This window comes from Astyanax mexicanus, chromosome 1 (genome assembly GCF_023375975.1).
Source record: "Astyanax mexicanus isolate ESR-SI-001 chromosome 1, AstMex3_surface, whole genome shotgun sequence".
NCBI classification, from domain to species: Eukaryota; Metazoa; Chordata; class Actinopteri; order Characiformes; family Acestrorhamphidae; genus Astyanax; species Astyanax mexicanus.
The window spans coordinates 72,554,927-72,573,442 of NC_064408.1; the positions used below are offsets into that span (position 1 = coordinate 72,554,927).

Sequence of the window (18,516 nt, forward strand, 5' to 3'; positions counted from 1 at the left end):
GGGTGATTAATCAATCCAAACCCCGGAGCTCGCGGAGTCTAGGAAGAGAAGCCGATCACAGATAACACCGATACACACCGTATATGCAGAGGCGTGAGAACTGCTGTTAGAAGGCTTCCCCTGTACACAACACACACCAGCTGTTAATTAATAATAGACCGGTAAATGTGTCCCATGGACACGGATGATAAACTGCAGGTAACAGAAATGTTTGGTGTTTTGAGAAAATCTAACATTTGTAGTTTGTTGTCGGTTCCTCTGTCGTGAAAGATGTCATTTGGGAGAGTTTGGGACGTTGTGTGTGAGCAAGAGAACGGTGTTCTGGCAAGTTGTGCTAGTGTATACCTAAAGGTACTCTTAAAAATACCATATTAGAAGATGTTCTGGGCAGAAGTCTAGGCAGGATATTTGGATAGGCTAAATTACTGTATCTGGTAAAATCATGGTCAAAATGTGATTAGAAAGATTAGTTTTTATTATATTTTGTATTTGCCTTTGTTTTATTTGCATTTTTTTGTATTTATTGTGATTTAAGTTTTGTAACATTCAAACATGTGGTTTATTTAATGCACCCGATATGGTTTGGAGCATGCGCAATACAGCGGTAAAGCACGTATCGATGAATAGCATAACTCTGTAGAACGACCGAAACGCGATAATCCCCTGAGTATCGAATATCAAACGAACTTTATAAAGCTCATTATTAACTGCTGTAGTGTAGGAGCGCTTTGGGATAAGGGGCACAATATGTCAGATTAGTTAAACTTTATTTAATTAATTCAGTTGAACTACAATCTATTAATAAAAATCTACATTAGTGTACACTAGTTACCAGGCAGTTTATATGTGGGTTTTATGGTATTACAGGTGGTTGTCATGGTGTTGCTGGATGGTTGCTTTGCTGCTATGTAAAATTAGTGAACTGCATGTCTAGCCAACGACCAAACAAACATCTTCTGACACAGAGTATATTATTATTATTATTATTTTTTTTTTTTTAGTATTTTTTTTTATTTATTAAGAGCCCAAGAGGTGAATCTGTGGTGTGAGAATATTGTGATATGGGTAACAGTCTGTAGATGGCGCTGCGGAGGCGCGTCCGCTATTGTCTGCGATGAGAAATCCTCAGCTGTTCCACCCAAGTGAAGCTGATATAGAGAAGGCGACTAAAGACCGGACTCGTCTGGCGCCCGACAGACTTCATCGCGAAAGACCACGCTGAATGCTCTCCTGAACGTGATCATTTATTTTTTTTTTTTATATAATTTTATAATTAATTAGTAATTTATTCTAGTGTTAATTGGTTCTAAAATACAACTTTTCAAAAAAAATATTTCTTGTACACTATCATTTATTAGTAATCAATTGTTAATTTTTTGTTTGTGCATGTGAATTAGTTCTGGAATACTTTTCAAAATTGTAAACTTCTCATCTTTATGTCTCTCTTTTTAAAGGCAAAATCTATATTATATAAAAAAAATAATACGTTATAATATTTTATAAAAAATATTGTATCACAATATTAAAATCCTTTTTTTTTTTTACAATATTCAATATTTGTGGCAGTATGCAGTCAAAATACAGCAATGCAAATGCAAACACTATCTTGAGTATAATTATTTAGGTTCTGGCACAACACCAATGCATTATTTTTGGAATAAAATGTACGGTTGACATTGCAGACAGCCCTACAACATGGCTAACACACCATCTAGTGCAATATTCACACAGCTATTAAAAAAAATAAACAAAAGTATTTTTGAGTTAAAGATAAACTACTAGAAATAGGCAAAGCAGACTAATTTGTTTATTATAGTGAAAAGTTCACTTATTGTAGTGTAACTTTGATGTATTCATATTTTTTTGTGTGGAAAAAAATTGAGAATTTTAGCTTCTCAGTCAGTTTCACTCACTGGTTTAGCCTATCTGACCCACCAGGACGACCATGTCCAATGTCCACAGAATCAGTGAATTTTATAAGACAACTGATTTGTTTTTATTAATGTATAATTTATTATTAAAAATGTTAATTTTGTATGTAAATGTAATTTTGTTTCAATTATTGTAGTTGAAAGACATTTTATTTAAAAATGAAAAGAAATTATTTGGCCATGGGCTTTTTATTAGTCTAAGATTTGTTTAATGTTTATTTATATAATGCATTAATATTCCATAACATGAATGCATGGTTTTAGACTTTAGACTATCTTGCACAGGCAAGTGATGTAGAATGCTGGTCGGTTTGTTTGTTTGTTTTTTATTTACCAAACATTCTTATTGTGATTGGGATGAAAAAATCCAAATGCATGTGTTTCCAAAATGTCTCTATATTAGCTAGATTTAATAGTTTTGCCTGTTTTGCTAATGTAGATGTTTTGAAGAGGTAGGTAGAAGTAGTTTCCTGCTGATGACTATTCTATATAGACAATGTTTGTGCAAACAGTGCACAGTTAAAGAGACCACCAACACTCCTTTGTTGGTAAAAACGTTCAACCAGGATACAGTATAGTCATTGGTATAGACAGTTTGTAGGGTTTTATGTTGACACTTTCACCACCTTCTAGTTTGTGAATAAAGCATTGCTAAAACACATTTGTGTGTAACTGCAAACAAGACTGCAATTAATATAGGTTATCCTAATAATTATTTAAATGTCATGCTTAATAGAAATAACAAGATCATTCACTGTTCTGATTGACATGTTTAATAGGAAATACAAAAACAAATAACATTCACTATGTTTTCAATACTTTGTTGTGGCTGGCTGCCTTTTTAATTCTTCAGCAGAAATGAAATAGTGTATACACATAAGAATATCACCACCTCCTTGTTTCTACATGCAATGTCCATCTTTCAGCTCCACTGTGCACACAGGATCACTTTATAGTTCTATAATTACAGAATGGGGCCCTATGTTTCTGTTCATACTTAATTATCCTCCTTCCCTTCCCCTTGTTCTTCAATAAACCCACACAACCACCACACAGCAGCTATTGGATGGTAGACCATTCTCAGCACTGCAGTGACAGTGTAGTGTATTAGCGTGTGTTTTTAGGGAAGTAGTGGATCAGACACAGCAGTGCTGCTGGAGTTTTTAAACACCTCAGTGTCACTGCTGGACTAAGAACAGTCTATCAAGATAAAACAATGAGCCAACAGTGCTCTGTGGGCAGCTTCCTGTGAGAACTGATGAAGGACTAGAGGATGACCAACACAAACTGTGCAGCAACAGATGAGCTTCTGTCTCTCATGTTACATCCACAAGCTGGAGCAGCTAAGTATGTCAGTAGTATCAGATCAGGTGTGGCTCTCCTCTTTGGAAGCTCTGAATTAAACTTACAATTAAGCTCATAAGATGAAATTCAGCAAATACCAGTAAGCTTGGCTAGCATACCCATGTAGTGTCACAAATCTGAGCTTTTTAATGAGGTTTTTGTTTAAATGTAAACAAAAAAAAAAACAAAAGCATGAAACATATTAAAAAGGCTACATTACAACTTGGTCAATTGAAATCTGAAGGCCAATCTCGACTTGACACATGGAAGATTCACAAGTTTTTCAGTGATGTTAACAGTTATTCTTGTCCTCCTGTAAGTTTACGGAAGAGTTCTTCATCTAGTGTTTCATTTTGGTCCTTGGAGCGGGTTGAGAGGAAAATGTAGCCTCCAATGTATTCATGAACCACTCTACAGTCACAGCTCTGACAGGAGAATGCTACCCACACGTTTTGGTCAAATTCAATGGACACCTGAAACAGAAATATAACATAAATGAGATGAAAACACTTTTTTAACAAATCAATCAATCAATAAATCAACCTTTATTTTAACTCGGGAATACATTGAGGGTGTCCCTCATTTACAATGTTGCAGAGCATTCACAGTATAAAAGGAAGAAATAATGAACAAAATAATGAAAAATGAAAAATAATAAATAAAAATAAATAGAAATTTTAAATCAGCATTTAATATTGATGAATAAAATGTATATGTAAAAAGACCATAAAAACAAATTGACGCATAAAAAGTAAAGAAGTTATAAAATATAAAATAAATAAAACAATAATAATAAGAAGAAGAAGAAGTATATTTTAAAATAAATATATTAAATAATAATAAGTTTATATTAAAGTTCTCACCTGTCTAATCTCCCAGTTGACATTCCATTGTTTCATGTTGGAAAATCTCCACGTGGTCACTGGCAGGCGTGTGGACGTGTCAATACGGATTAATCTGTTGTAGGAGATGCCTAGTATCTCATCCTTCTTGCACCCTCTGAATCTGTGTGAACACAGGAAGTTGGATGGATACTTGTGCTTTAATACAGGGCAACATCAAAGAACCTTAGAGAAACATATGTTGGAGTATCAAGAAGATCAGTCTGACCTACGCATATAAATGGAAAGGAATTATTGCTAATATAATCTAATATTTCTGGTGAAGTGATTAGATTCTGAAGTGGCTTTGTCTTCATATACATACCTAACTATGTAGTATTTGATACCGAACTCTGGCAAAGACTGCCATGCCTGGATGAAGCGCATTTTAGCCTCCATGAGAGAGAGCTGGGAAATATTATGATGGGCATCCAAGATCCGTGTAGACAACTGAAAAAAAAGTAAATCACCAGGTGGCATACTTTCATTTTCCTGTTAATTTTTTTCTGTGTAATTTTGATAACTAAAGGTATACATATCTTTACATTAGTGGTCAACCTATATATCAGCCGGCCAATTAATCAGGGCGTTTTTTTTTTATATGAGTGTAAGAGGCAAGAGGCAATGCCGTGGCAGCTTCATCATTCTGGCTACTAGAGTGCCCCCTTGTGTCCATTTTGCCATCTCACAGACGTCAGTAAACGCATAGGTACAGGAGGAGTACAAGCCTGTAGCTAAATGCCGTCTCATCAGAGAAAACAGTAAAAATGAATAAACAGTTTGTTACTGGCTGCTCTTTATAACATACACTCGATAATCTACTATTATAAACAACTTGAGTTGAAAGTTGAAACCTAGATACCCAGCATTATTTAGTATTTCCAGTCCGGTGCACTGGCTAAGACTCGTTAGCTTACATTGCCGGGAGTCCAAAAGATAGCGTAGCATGATTAACTAGCTAACTAACATATGAAACAAACTTTAGTGCCTTTCAGATTCTGCATTTCCTCCTCGCTCTTTTCGTCTTTCTCTGTGTGTGCACGCCTCTGTCTCTCCCCCGCCTGCCTGCACGTGTGTGTGTATGTGTCACAGGGCCTCTCTCTATGTGCGCCAGGTTCGATTTTTTAGCTAACCTACCACTATCTAACTTATCTCCTTAGATAAGTATTGGAGAAACCTAACTTACAATATTAACCAAATTAAGCTAACATGATCAATTTGCCAAAACATTTACGTGAACGTCCTGGGCTTTTTGTTTCTGCATATTCTGTCTCTCTAGCCCTATCTACTACTTACCAGCTTGGTTGTCTTAAATATTGGAGGGGCAAAATATCCACTTTTATCACATAACAGTGATCAATTTTATTTATTTATGGACAAGATAACCATGTATATTTAATTGTAATGTGTATGGAAAAATGCAATTTCCCATTTTTGTTTGTTTGTTTGTTGTCCCCTATATATTTCTGTTTTAAATAAATTCAGATGGCTGGACAGAAATCTAACTTCTGCTGTGTGCTACTGTTTTCAATAAGAGTGTTATTTATGAATGTATATCCTCAGAAACATAGCGATGCTGCAATCTGCTTGTATACGTTAGGTGCACTAAAATTTTGTATTTTATTTAGGTTTTTGTGTTTTTTGATATTGCTCTGTTTTTTTATTTTAAGTGAACCTCAAAAAGAGCAAAGAAGAGTAGAATGTGCTAAATAAATGTTTAAGTTCTGTAGTTTTATTATTATTTTTATTATTATTATTATTATTATTATTATTATTATTATTTAATTAACTGCAAAAAAATGTGAATATTGGCTTTACACATTAGTCAATCAATGGCCCTACTGCTGTCTAAATATCTGCATCTGCATCGGCCATCAAAAAACCCAAATCAGTCGATCACTACTTTACATGCTACATTTACTGTACATAAAGAGTCTTTTTAATCTCAGACTAATTTGGTAGCACAGCTGGATAAAGTCTTGTTTACTTGTTTGTTCTTGTATTTTTTGCCATATCGTGGAGAGACAAAACATTCAGGATTCATCTCCATGGACTCCACGTCAGATGCAGCCTGGCCGGGTGGGGGCGCCAAACTCTTCATCTGTAGGAAAGACTGGATGTTCCTGACCTCAGAGCTGTAGGAGCTGTAGGCCATCGTCTTGCCTTTAGAGGCCAAGATGCAGGCAGCTTTCCACTTGGCATACTGCGTTTCCTTTTAAAAAAAAGAAAGAAAAAATAAAAATTAGCATGAAAAGATTTGTTACTGATCTTATTTATACACTTATACAAACTAAATAAAAACTTTTTTTAATGAACTGGTATATTAAAACGTTTTTTTCCTCGCTGTGCAAATTTTTTAATCGGAGCCTGTTAAATTTTCTGTGTCCTCAGGAGCACTCACTGTCAATGAGCAGATAAAGTAAACAATGGACGTTTATGAAAGCTGTGGCATGTGACTTTGTTCTGATTAAAGAACACACAAGGCAAAATACCTTACAAAATAAGAGTAAAGGTTCCACTACTTAAATAATCGTATCGGTCTTTCATTTGAATGGCATCATGTAACATTTTATTCTGTAAAAAGTGAATAAATATATCTTACAATACTGCTGAAAATATAACCACAATCAACTCACATTATCACAACGAATATACACCTCGTTCATTCCATCTGCAACAGGTAGTAAGAGTTTGATCCCAAACTTCTTTTCTGTTACATTGACATCTGGAACAACTTCACAGCCTGTGTGATCAACGAGGGACCAGACAACAAGCATTTACAATTTAGCCACAGAGAGAATCATTGCATTAGATGCATTACCAATGCCTGTGATGCTCACCTCGCAGATGGAGTTGTTCAATGGGCTCTCCACTGGCAGACTCTTTGTTTTTGTAATAGGAAATGCTGGTGTCTTTGAACACAAACCAGTAGTCTTTGAACGTTCGCAGTAGTCGCTTGGGCCTGTAAAGAACAAAGGACATAATCTGTATTCTGGAGTCCTGGATACTGATAGCACTGGCCTTAAGAAAAAACATCTCACCAGCTCACCTGTACAGTTTAAGAGTGTCTTCCAATTTTGGAATATCTGTGATATCTTCCTGAAGACCCAAAAAAAAGAACATTCAATATAGTAATGTAGAAAATTGCAGTAAACTCTATTATAAAGACCAAAACAGCAATTGTTTTCACATGACTGACATCCTTGAATTTCATGCATACCAGAATTTTGTCTGTGTTTCGTCCTTCAAGTGTTGTTTCCAAATGTGAGAGGGCTGCCTCCACCTCATCGATGTCGGGTTCGTCTGAATAGTCCACAGGCTTGGTAGACATGGTCAGCTTGCATATGTGATACTGAAAGAGGGTCAGGTATTGTATACACTTCAGATTCTTTCATTTTTTTATTATTACAATAATGAATGTATAAATTGTACCAGTCAGGTTGTAAGGAGCAGTAAAGCCACTCCATTATAAAGGAGTTTTAGTGAAGTTTCTTCAGTGCTGGGTCTGAGAGCAGCAGTATTAGCATTAGCCGCTAACCACAGTGGTAGCTATTTCGCTGTTCAAATATATAGGAGTATATAGGACTGTAGTCTGTGTGTTTAATGTGTTAAAGCAAGTTACATAAGATGAACCACTAGCTAATATCGCCCTGGCTTACAGGAACACCCAGGGTTCCTCAGCGTAGTGCTGTCGGGTGGCATTTACTAGTGCTAAGCGGGGCTAACCATGGCTGGCTAGCGCTGCTGCTAACCGTGCTAACATATTGGAAATCTAAGCTTACTGTAAATAAATGGAAGCACTTTACTCACCCAAACAAACAACAGTTTCATGAGTGAAATCTGTTTAGATTAACATCCAGTGCATGTTTACTTGTTTAACTGTACTAAAAGTACAGTTTTGCTGAATTAGAACAGAAAATGCGACACCCCTGTCTCGTACTATCGTCCCTTAAAATGCACCTTATGTATGAAAATAGACGTTCATTGATAGTGCACCTTATAATAAACATAGCCAATACCCCATTACACATAATTTTACCACATGTAAAGCACTACAGAATAACGTTTCTGCAAGATGGTTGGCAGACTGGCTCACAGAATGGCTACAGTAGCTTACATACTCTGTACAACTGTAAAGAAACGTATCTCAGAATAGGCTACATATTGAAAGACAACTGGGTTTCAACAGCAGAAGAAAGCTGAGGCTGCTGTGGCACTGGTTAAACTAAGCTGAACAGCCGAAAAATACCATATGCTGGTCTGATGAATCTGGATTGTTTCCTAAACCGATGTTAAGGGCAGAATTTGGCACCAACAGCGGAGTGTCTACAGTCAAGGCTGGTGCAGGTGGTGTAAAAGTCTGAGGAATGTTCTTTTTGGAATACTTTGGGCCTGGTCATACCTATAATCCATCATCACTTTAATGTCAAAACAATTTTTTGAGTATTTTTAATACCATGTGCATCCCTTCATGGATATATATGTTCTAATGGTTATGTAAAGCATAACAGTGCAAAATGATACAAAATAAATATACTAAACAGTAAATATTAATTTCAGTGAGGATTTGATTAGATTCAGTAACAAGATTAGGATGTTAGATGATCAAAACAACACCTTATCCACAACTTTCCAGCTCATTCCAAAAGTATTGGATGAAGCACCATCATTCCAGTGAACACAGTTCCACTGTTCCACAGCTCAATACTGGGAATCTTTATACCCCTCTAGTTCATGCAGTGGCATTAGGCATGGTGCCAATAGGTTTATCTGACTAGGGAGTCCTATTCTATTCATAGTGACTCACTATATGTGCATTTCTACATATGTGTCAGCAATAAGTGTAACTTAAAGCAGCTGAATGCATTTATTAGGAGGGGTTTCCACAAACATTTCATATATACACACATTAACAATAACATCAAAACAACAAGAATAATTACATTAGAAAACTGAGATTTGCTCAAAGTAAAAAAGTAGAAACAGAAAAAGTCAAGATTTTGTCTACAACATATTACGACCCCTCCTGAGCCAGTCTTTGGAATCCTCCTCTATCTGGCCTATACAAATCTCTCCTGCCGCGTACTCTCTTTGTTGTGGCATGCTTCATCACATTCCACATTCTGAGGCAGTCATTTCTGCCCTATGAAAAGTCTGTGCCTGCAGCTACACAAAGAGCTGTGTGTCTTATCTCATCTTACCATTTACAGGGAGATAAAGGGAAGCCAATACAATGCAGCACTAGCTCATAAAAACACAGTAAAAGCATGGGGCAAGATTTGACGCACATTGCCTAGATGTAGCCAGTATACATTCCACAGAAATACATGTTTACATATTTTGCTATAAGAAGTTACACACTGCAAACTGCAAAAAAACGTTTTTCTTACCTTCTACGGAAACTGATCATTCTCACTATTAGCTGTGAATTATGTCTCTCAATGTCTGTTAATAAAGACTGTCAGAGGTTGCTCTGCTAGATTAATAAAAGTTTTGGGGGAATTATTCACCTGCAGGGAAGCAAACATCAGCATCTCTTCTTCAGTGCATTCAATCTCTTCCAGGAGAATAGCCCACCGTGCTTGTTCATACAGTTGTGTAATCCTTACTGCATCATACTGAAAAAGAGAACACACACATAATATGCAAAGTTATCACCTATTTTCTAGGTACCAAAAAACAGACGCAAATGCAAGTATTTTATAACATAAAATATAAACAAGAAAACAAACGAAGAACCAAGAATAAACACAGAACAGGAAACATCTGGGGACAGGTAACAAGGAGGGCGGAGCTACAAATTAAACACTTAAGGCAGACACGGGAGGAACACACAGGACTACGTGGGGAAAGACACAGGCACGGAGGAGGAAAGGAAAAAACACAGAGAGCAACACAGGCATAGAAGGGAAATGACAAGGACCAGGGCAAGGATATGACACAAACACTGTTACTTAATATTTCCTGTATTAATAAAAGCACAGAAAGAAATGTCCACAAAAACACAAACATTCACACTAAAGCAGAGTAAATGTATATTTTTTTCTTTCAGTTATAGTTTTTAAAAGGCACATGACTTGTGTTTTAGTGTTGAATTAGCATGGCTAGTGTTAATTTAACACTGAAAGTGTTGATTTAACACTGGAAAATGTGCTGTATAGTGATTTGTTACACATCCTCTACAATATCTACTATTCTGAATTTCTACTGGGCTAATCATCTCTAAATTGTATATATAAATTGTATATATACTGAATTGTCCCAGGATTCCTACCTTTGGATTGAGATCAAAGAAACAATGGTACTTGAAGCGCAGAAGAAGCTTGTCATTCTCCTGGATGCCTTGCTCCATTAGAGAACTCGATGAGTCCAGCCACCTGCCAAGCACATTTATTTGTATCTTGGATTTTTCTCAGGTTCTTGTTTAAACCAGTTACATATTCATGACTGCTATGCTTTATATGTATAATGTGTATGGTTAATATATATTTACTATAATAACACAGTATATCTGTCAAAATGTGTTCACAAAACACTACACTACATTAAACACTATCTCTCTTTCTCTTGCTCTCTCTCTAAATGCAGCACTCACCCAGCATTGATTACAGATTTATCTTCCATACTAAGAGGTTGGTACATCTTGGCCAGCTCCTCTGGGGGCACGTTGGGCTGGCTGGAAGTCAGAGAGTTCTCCCCGAACCACAGGCTGGTGGCTGATGCGGGTGTTCCGTTCTCAGGGTCATAGGTCGCCGTCATGGTTTTACTGTAGAGACTGCTGCCAGCTACAGAGATTTTACATCCACATCCACTGTCATAACTGCATGCTTTTGCCGTTATCATTATTTGTTAAAACCTAGACATAATGCAGGCCTGAACAATTCTCAGACCATTAGACTGGTACCTACCTCAAAACCATGGCTAAAAGCCCCTTTATATAATTGTGCACTATTGTGTATTCTACATATGGTGTGTAGTATAGTGTAAACAATTATTCTAATTATGTGAAGGCACCAAAGGCAGCGCACTACTGTACAGGCATCATTTTATTTTATTATTGTTTTTACCCAAAAGGAAAATATAGAATTAAGATCTCTGATTGGAACAATCCAAAATATAAAATCTATACACAAAGTAATTAGGATAGTTGCGTATTCATATGTTTTCTAAACTCAATGGTTTTAAATTAATTTATAATATTTTTTGTGGGAGAAACTGTCTACTGTCTTGGGAAGACTTTTTTATTAGAATTTGGAGCACTTCTGTAAGGATTTGATTGCATGCAACGGCAAGAGCATTAGTGATTGAATAAATTGATAAAATTGAATGGTCACCACCCCACCTCATCCCTAACTCTCTGTAAGTATTGGATGGAGCACCAACAATCCAGAGAACATAGATCCACTGCTCCACAGCTCAATGGGTATTATAGCCCTCTAACCTATGCCTGGCATTGATCATGGGACCAATGCATTCATGTTTAACTATTGGTAATAATACATCTCTACAGGGGCTAGAAATGCTGTGTGTGCATTTGTGCCAGCAGTGTGCACAATTCAAGTATCTGAATGCATTCATTAAAAGAGGTGCTTAGAGAAACACAGTGTGTATAGTGTAATATTCTTCTCTGTTTCATACATTATATGACTGCCTGTGGAACAGACTGACCTATTAAAGATAATTTCTCAAAACTATGGATTTTCTAGGGCCATAAAATGTTCTAGAAATTCCATTTCAGTCACATTTACTGATCTCCACTGAGCAATAAGCCTGCAACTCAGCAAAAACAAGGATGTAAGCAAAAAGTAGACAATGAAATGGTTGCAGTAGATCTCTGATAGCCCTGGGCAGATACCTGGTATCTGATGATGTATACGACACAGACTAAACACAATTGTTCATTGGAAAAAAAAATGACAACCTTATGCACTGTCTTGCGCATTTGTACAGGTCTGGGCTATGCCTGCCTATAATAAAGAAACCTTGTATAATTCTCATTGTGCTCAATCCCACAGTAAACAAAACAGACACAGCTAAGTGTCAGCAACTACTACTAGTTATTTGCAATTATTTGTCATTTGTAAAAAAAAACGACAGAAATTTAAAAGATAATACAGTATATAAACAAGGTATAAAGTGGGTTATAATAATCTTGGTTCTTTACCTGTTCCACTGATAACGTCCATGTCTATTATTTCATCTTCCTCCTGGTCCTTATTCTTGTCTTTTTTCTTTTTCTTTTTTGGATCATCTGGTGCTTTCAGGAGGGATAACTCCTCTGATCTTCTTATGTCTAAGAGCAATGCAATCAAGTAAATCACCATTCTAAATCAATTAGTGCATAATTATCATAAAAAAAAATTGTGATGCCTTTTAAAACATTTAAACTGAAATAACAAAGCACTGCCTTTCCATTTTATCCAAGACTGAAGACTAAAATCAGACCAGATCAGATATGCCCACACTTACTGAGTGCTTTGCAAATTTCTTCCACAGCCTTGAAGACCACTGATGAGAAGCTGATGGTCAGTTTGATGGTCTTCATGTTGGGCAGCTGCAGCAACAGTGGCTTATGCTGGGGAGTAAAGCGTAGGTCAGCATCTGCTTGCACTCCATACTTATCCAGTGTCCAGTGGTTTTTCAACAGCCAGCAGTTCTTCTTTTCCCACCACAGGGCATGATCTGACCAGTTCTGAGGGGTCTCTGCCACAACATAAGGCAGTTTAAATTTTATTACTCAAACAAAATGTCTGTGGTGCTTGAAAAAATATAGACAAAAATGCTTTTTGGTAGGAAACTATGTGGTTGGTGAAAGAAAAAAAATTGAAGAATTTGTATATTTTTACATTTTGACCCACACATGGTATAAATGGGTACAGATTACTGTGGGGTCATATGTTAAATGAAGGGTTATCTAAGTTGTAAAAAAAAATACATATTTTTATATTTTTGGACACAAGAGTGTCTTATTTTCACTTTCATTTAATAATTTTCGACTGTTCACCATTTTAAAATCACCATACTCAAAATAAGTTGCAAATATTAAGAGAATTTTGATATTTGGCCTAATTTTTGTTCCAAATATAATAAAAAATGATGTTCCTTTATTGTTCTTTGTATACAAGTATAAGTATATGAGCTGGCCTTTATTAGGAATTTATTATGAAACTCACAATAGCAGATTATCCACAATGGCTAATGGCTAACTGGTGATGCTAACTGGTTTTCCTAATTTTTTCTGTTGATAACAGGTTTCTGTTCATGGTTACATAGCTTAGACACCATCATAAACAAGGTGTTACCCAAAACAGGAAATGAAAAGGTGTGGAACAGTGATGAGTCTGATGATGTCATCAAATCATATGGTGCAGACCGATGGCTTAAAACACAGACGGATGAGTCTTCCTTTAGTCACACTTCCTAGACTTCCCAAAGGAAGTGCCAACTCATTCAGAAATCAGATTTAAAGGAAAAGCACATTCTATCCTATTTATATATACTGTTTAATTAGAACTGTATGTAATTTACATTATTGAAATAACTGAATGTATGTCTCTTTATTTAGAGCAGAAATTACAATAAGCTAATGATAATATAAATCCACTGAAATGGATTCTTGTTTTATCTGTAAATAAGAAAAATGGTAACACTTTTACAACAATGGTCACAAATAACAGTAGTTACAACAGTAATAAACCTTGTTATTCATTTATTTTTTTGACACTAGTTAACAATAATACATTTTAATGCTTAAGAATTTTATAAATAATAATTAAATATGAAATTATAAATGTCTTATGTAGTGTCAATTAATAATTATTTGTATTATAGTACCCTTATTGTAAAGTGTTACTGAGAAATCTTTGGAAATTGATTTAACCCCCTCTGAGCTATGCTTTTAGGTTGACTCCAGAGGTGAACTTCAGACCTTGTGTCTGCAAATAATACCCTAGGAGAACAATGGCTGAGAGCCAGGGGCAATTGAAAGGAATGCAAAGCAAACATGGGCGCACCCAAGCGTTTAAACGAGGAGTTAGTCTCTATGTACTGCTCTACCGTAGTGAGCCATGTTAACAATACAAACATTTCTGTGTTCATTACTGATGCTAATGGTCTGTACAGCTGTATACAGCTGGGCATTTCTTTTTTTTCAGTTTTGACGGTTTGTTGAACTCCTGGTGATACTGAAATGACTTAAACCTAGGGGCACTGAGTCTCTGTAGTGTGTGTGATGTCATAGCTTTTGGACAAAATAAAAAGGAGGAGCCTGCATCTGAAGAGAACCCTTGAGCAAGCAGAGGATAAAAGCACTCACTGATCTTCTCCACGAGTTTGAGCATGAGTCCTCCAATGTGAAGATCTCCCTTAACCAGAATTTTAAACTTCATGCTCTCATCTCCTTGCCGCTGATCCACTTGGATCGACAGCTCCCATGAGTTTTGGCGCTCAGCAGCGGTGACCATGGCTTCACCTACATCAATACAATAAAAGGCCAGTTCAACAGTGGGGCAATACATTCCTTTCTCAGTTGAATAGATGAATATAATTTTTCTCTCCTCATGAAGCTTTCAGCCTTAAGCAACACAACAGACGTATGCTGTGTAAGGTTTCTCAGATTACAAGAAAGCACCACCGCAGCAGAAACCAAAATTAAAGAAGCCTATTCAACATAAGCTTATGATTAGTTGTTCCCTTTTTTATTATTCTATTTACATTTAAAGGTCATGCAACATTTAAAAACAATGAACTACACCTTTAAATTAACATTAAGTCTCATTTTTACCCTAAATTAGAGATTCAAAGTGAATCACTGAAACAGATAATGGGGAGTTACGCTGCTAACAGACCATATATTTAACTTTGATGAAGCAGTAGGACAACATGCAATAGAAATGTAAAAATGCATAATCTGAGTCATATTTCTATAAACTCCTCTTATGCTACTCCACTGTGTCAGCATGTCAGTTCACATGCTTCTTTAACTTTCAGTGATGGTTCTGTATCTTTCAGCTTGTCCAGAAATGCATGTGTAGCGCATGACCTTTAGAGATGGCTTAAAGTACACTTTACACTTCCAAATTGTAGGGGGAGCCCAGGAGCAATAAATACATATTCTCACATAATGATGCGGTTCTCAAAGTAAGCATGGTTCAAATGTAAAATAGGGTCATGATGTTTACAGTGCAAAGCACCCTGCATGTACCTCCCACCATTAAAGTATTTAACCTCCTAGGACCTGGCATCCATATGACATTTTGTGTTGTCTAGACCACAACAAGAAATTTTGCTCTATAAGGGCCTGGTGTCCTCTTATGAGGCCATTGTACTGTCACCTAGTGGTGTCAGAAAAGTTTAACATGTTACAGTTCAGAAATTTAAATGAACAGTAAATACAGTAAATGTTAATATTTTTTTTAATTTGTTATGTCTGTGTTGAAGCAGCATATTGCTTAAAGGGGCACAATTGTTCTTTTTACTTTTGTTTTGCACTCCGGCAAAAAATGCTGCTGTGTTCAGACACAAAATAAATGTTTTGTACATAATTACTAATACTTCACTGTGTTCTATCAAAATATAAAAGTAAAGTCCTCATATGTGGACATCATTTTTCTCAGAAACTTTGTTTTTAAACTAATCATGTGCCAAGTGCACTGCATCAACTAGGTATTTCCTAACAATACACAAACTATCTATTTTAAACATTAAATTAAACCTTCATTATACAGTGTCTAACAGATGGTATGCAAATTTAATTTTGCAACTTGTGGAATAAGCTATTACTCAATTTCTGACTACTCAGTATATCTCTGGTACTTCTGTACTGCAATTTTATTTTCCCTATACCCTAACTACATATATTTCATCACAATTCCTAATGATTAAAACCCTTTATAAGCTGAATAAGACATGTTACAACATGAAATATATTAAACTACACCGTGCAGGACTGGAACTGGGGTTGGGAAAGACAGGCTTAGAGAGACTCATTAACTAGAACATTTTACAACAGGGAAGAATCCCAAGACAAAGAGAATTAGATATTACTGTCTGGGAAGTTGGAAAGAACAGGAGGGTGATGGTCACAGAAGGAGAGCACAACCCCATCCCAGAAATTCCTGACAAGCAGGGACATGAAGGAGTGCTGAACATCTCAACACATGAACCAGATTACTCCCTCTTCTCTTCAGATTACTCATTTTTCTCTTCAGAAGAATAGATGCATATCAATAAACAATAAGACTGCAGTTAGACACTAAAGGGCTGATGCTTAAGGTCTTCTGTTTCACGTAGACACTGAACTTTTAGAAAAAGCTACTAAATTATCACAGGTTTGGTACTATCATCAAAGTTAGGGGACATAACTGTACCTCATTGCATTGCAGATATTTTTATACTAACTGTAATGCAAATAGTTCAACAGTGAATGTACAACTGCGCTGTTTGTATTTTGATGATGACAAAAATGTACCTGTATGGTACCTTTTTTCTGACAATGTATGTATGTTTTTTTTTCCATTTTCAGGCTTTTCAATTTACTCCCTACATCACTACTACTCTGGTTAAGCACTGATTGTTATCTAAACTATCTTCTTATCCTGATGTAAACAATTCTGTAGCCACAGGGCAGAACTACAGTCTGATCCTGTGGATAACTATATCCTGCAGGGGTGAAAAATGAACTGTATACAAGGTAGCCCGTTCAAAAACAGGTATTCATGAATACACATATAAACACAACCCTATGACAGCAGATTCTATTACTGAGTAAAATCATTATTTATTTAGCTTAAACCTGTCAGAAACAGGCAACAAAATTACAAGGCTAAAGGTAGCTTCGAACTTAAATTCCCGTTCCACCTTAAGTGTATCAGTTACATTGTGCTATTTAAGGTGGACTACAATGTTCGAATAGGGGTAAAGCGTTTCAGGTTCTTTAAAAATAAAACTAAACTAAAACATTTTAAACTAGATATGTTTTAACCATTTCGTTTTAAGCCATTTTAATAAGAAAACTGATGTAAAATTTTTAGCTTATTTTTTTTAGCCCCTACTCTGAAGAACTACAGAGGATAACCTGGTAAAAACATTCAGAATGAAGTAAAAATGTACTATAAACGCCTAAGAGTGAACAGTAAAGTAAATTTGTGATATTAAAAGGTGCACTCACCGGGGGGAAGCTCACACTATTCAGGCTGAAGCTGTTTTTTTCCAGTGCAGCAGCAGCGCTGATATCTCAGCACAGTTCTCCTGATGAAGGTATGAAGAAAAGAGCACGCCCAGTCAGCTCAGGTAGGCCAGGCTGAGGAAGTGAGTAATGATACTGGAGTAGTGAGTTTATACAGGGGGAGCCCACTGACTCACAGCTAATCAAACACTCACCTTAAACTGTTTATTACACAGATAAGAGGATTAGTCTCATATAAAAACGGGGGTTTGCATTTACTTTTATGGCATTAAGCTGATCCTCTTACCCAGAGCCACTTACAAGTTTATTGCTATTGTAGTGTTAGGAGTCTTGCCCAAGGACTCTAAGGCTATGTTCACATCACCAAGTTGAAGTGACTCAAATCTGATTTTTGCTCAATGTGGCTCAGATCTATTTTTTCATAACTTCTCATTTACCAGTGGGAAACTCAGATTTTTAGATAAGCCCCGAGTTTCCCAGTTGGTGGCATGTCAGTAACAAGAGGTCAATAAATTGATGCAGACAGTTCAAATTGTAAACTGCTTAACACTTTTGTTATTGCTACATTTCGACACTTGTAGGTTGTTATTAGCTTACTAATAAAATCACTAGCAATATGTAAATGTGTAGTATGATTCACAGTTCTGATATGATGAAAACATCACTCACCTAATGCGTGTCTTATTCACTTCATTCTCTTGGAGTAGGGCAAATAAATCTCCTGTTTTTTTTTTATGATAACAGACCAAAAGTATTCAGTATAGCATGTCTGTTGTGTCTACAGCATTATTGTTTACATTTCATACAAACACTGTAACAATACATTTTTAGGATTTACTCTGAAAGTGCACATTATTACAAATATTGAGGAATTCTAATCTTCACAAGTCTGTTTTCTTAAGGTTTTAGCGATTTTTTGCATTTTAAGTATTTTAAGTATATTTACCAATCAAAGGTTTGGACACACCTTCTCATTCAATGTTTTAATGTATTTTCTACATTGTAGATTAATATTAAAGACATGAAAACAATTAAGGGACACATGAAATTGCGTAGTAAACAGTAACAAAAATGTGTTTGTCCTCTACAGTCCCCTGACCTAAACCTGATGAACTGAGATGGTGATTTGGTGGTTGATGAGTTGGAGCTTCACAGCATAAAGAAAAAGCAGCAT

The 18,516-nt window shown here is 36.0% G+C and overlaps 1 protein-coding gene across 2 annotated transcripts; it reads right to left on the minus strand.

Moving 5' to 3' along the window:
• Nucleotides 1-2,688: 2,688 nt before the first annotated feature.
• fermt1 (FERM domain containing kindlin 1) lies at nt 2,689-17,444 on the minus strand. Of its 2 annotated transcripts, XM_007229700.4 has the most exons (15): nt 17,325-17,444; nt 14,472-14,627; nt 12,626-12,859; nt 12,321-12,449; nt 10,752-10,941; nt 10,431-10,533; nt 9,667-9,774; nt 7,377-7,508; nt 7,206-7,255; nt 6,997-7,118; nt 6,793-6,899; nt 6,144-6,368; nt 4,482-4,606; nt 4,139-4,280; nt 2,689-3,748 (listed from the first exon to the last, which is right to left on the minus strand). In XM_007229700.4, the coding sequence occupies exons 2-15, from the start codon at nt 14,617-14,619 to the stop codon at nt 3,575-3,577; spliced, it is 1,989 nt and encodes a 662-aa protein (XP_007229762.3). In that variant the 5' UTR covers nt 14,620-14,627; nt 17,325-17,444; the 3' UTR covers nt 2,689-3,574. The 2 variants fall into 2 exon arrangements, with proteins under 2 accessions (XP_007229762.3, XP_015460681.3); XM_015605195.3 differs by lacking the exon at nt 17,325-17,444 and having other exon boundaries at nt 12,626-12,731; nt 14,472-14,562.
• Between the last annotated feature and the right edge of the window lie 1,072 nt (nt 17,445-18,516).

Bases quoted from the DNA above. Each gene is read 5' to 3' on its own strand.
- fermt1 (XM_007229700.4), bottom strand. From the start codon at position 14,619: ATGGTCACCGCTGCTGAGCGCCAAAACTCATGGGAGCTGTCGATCCAA. The intron at 12,860-14,471 runs GTGAGTGCTTTT...ATGTTGTGGCAG, and splicing joins CAAACTCGTGGAGAAGATCA to AGACCCCTCAGAACTGGTCA. The intron at 4,281-4,481 runs GTATGTATATGA...GTGTTCACACAG, and splicing joins ATCAAATACTACATAGTTAG to ATTCAGAGGGTGCAAGAAGG.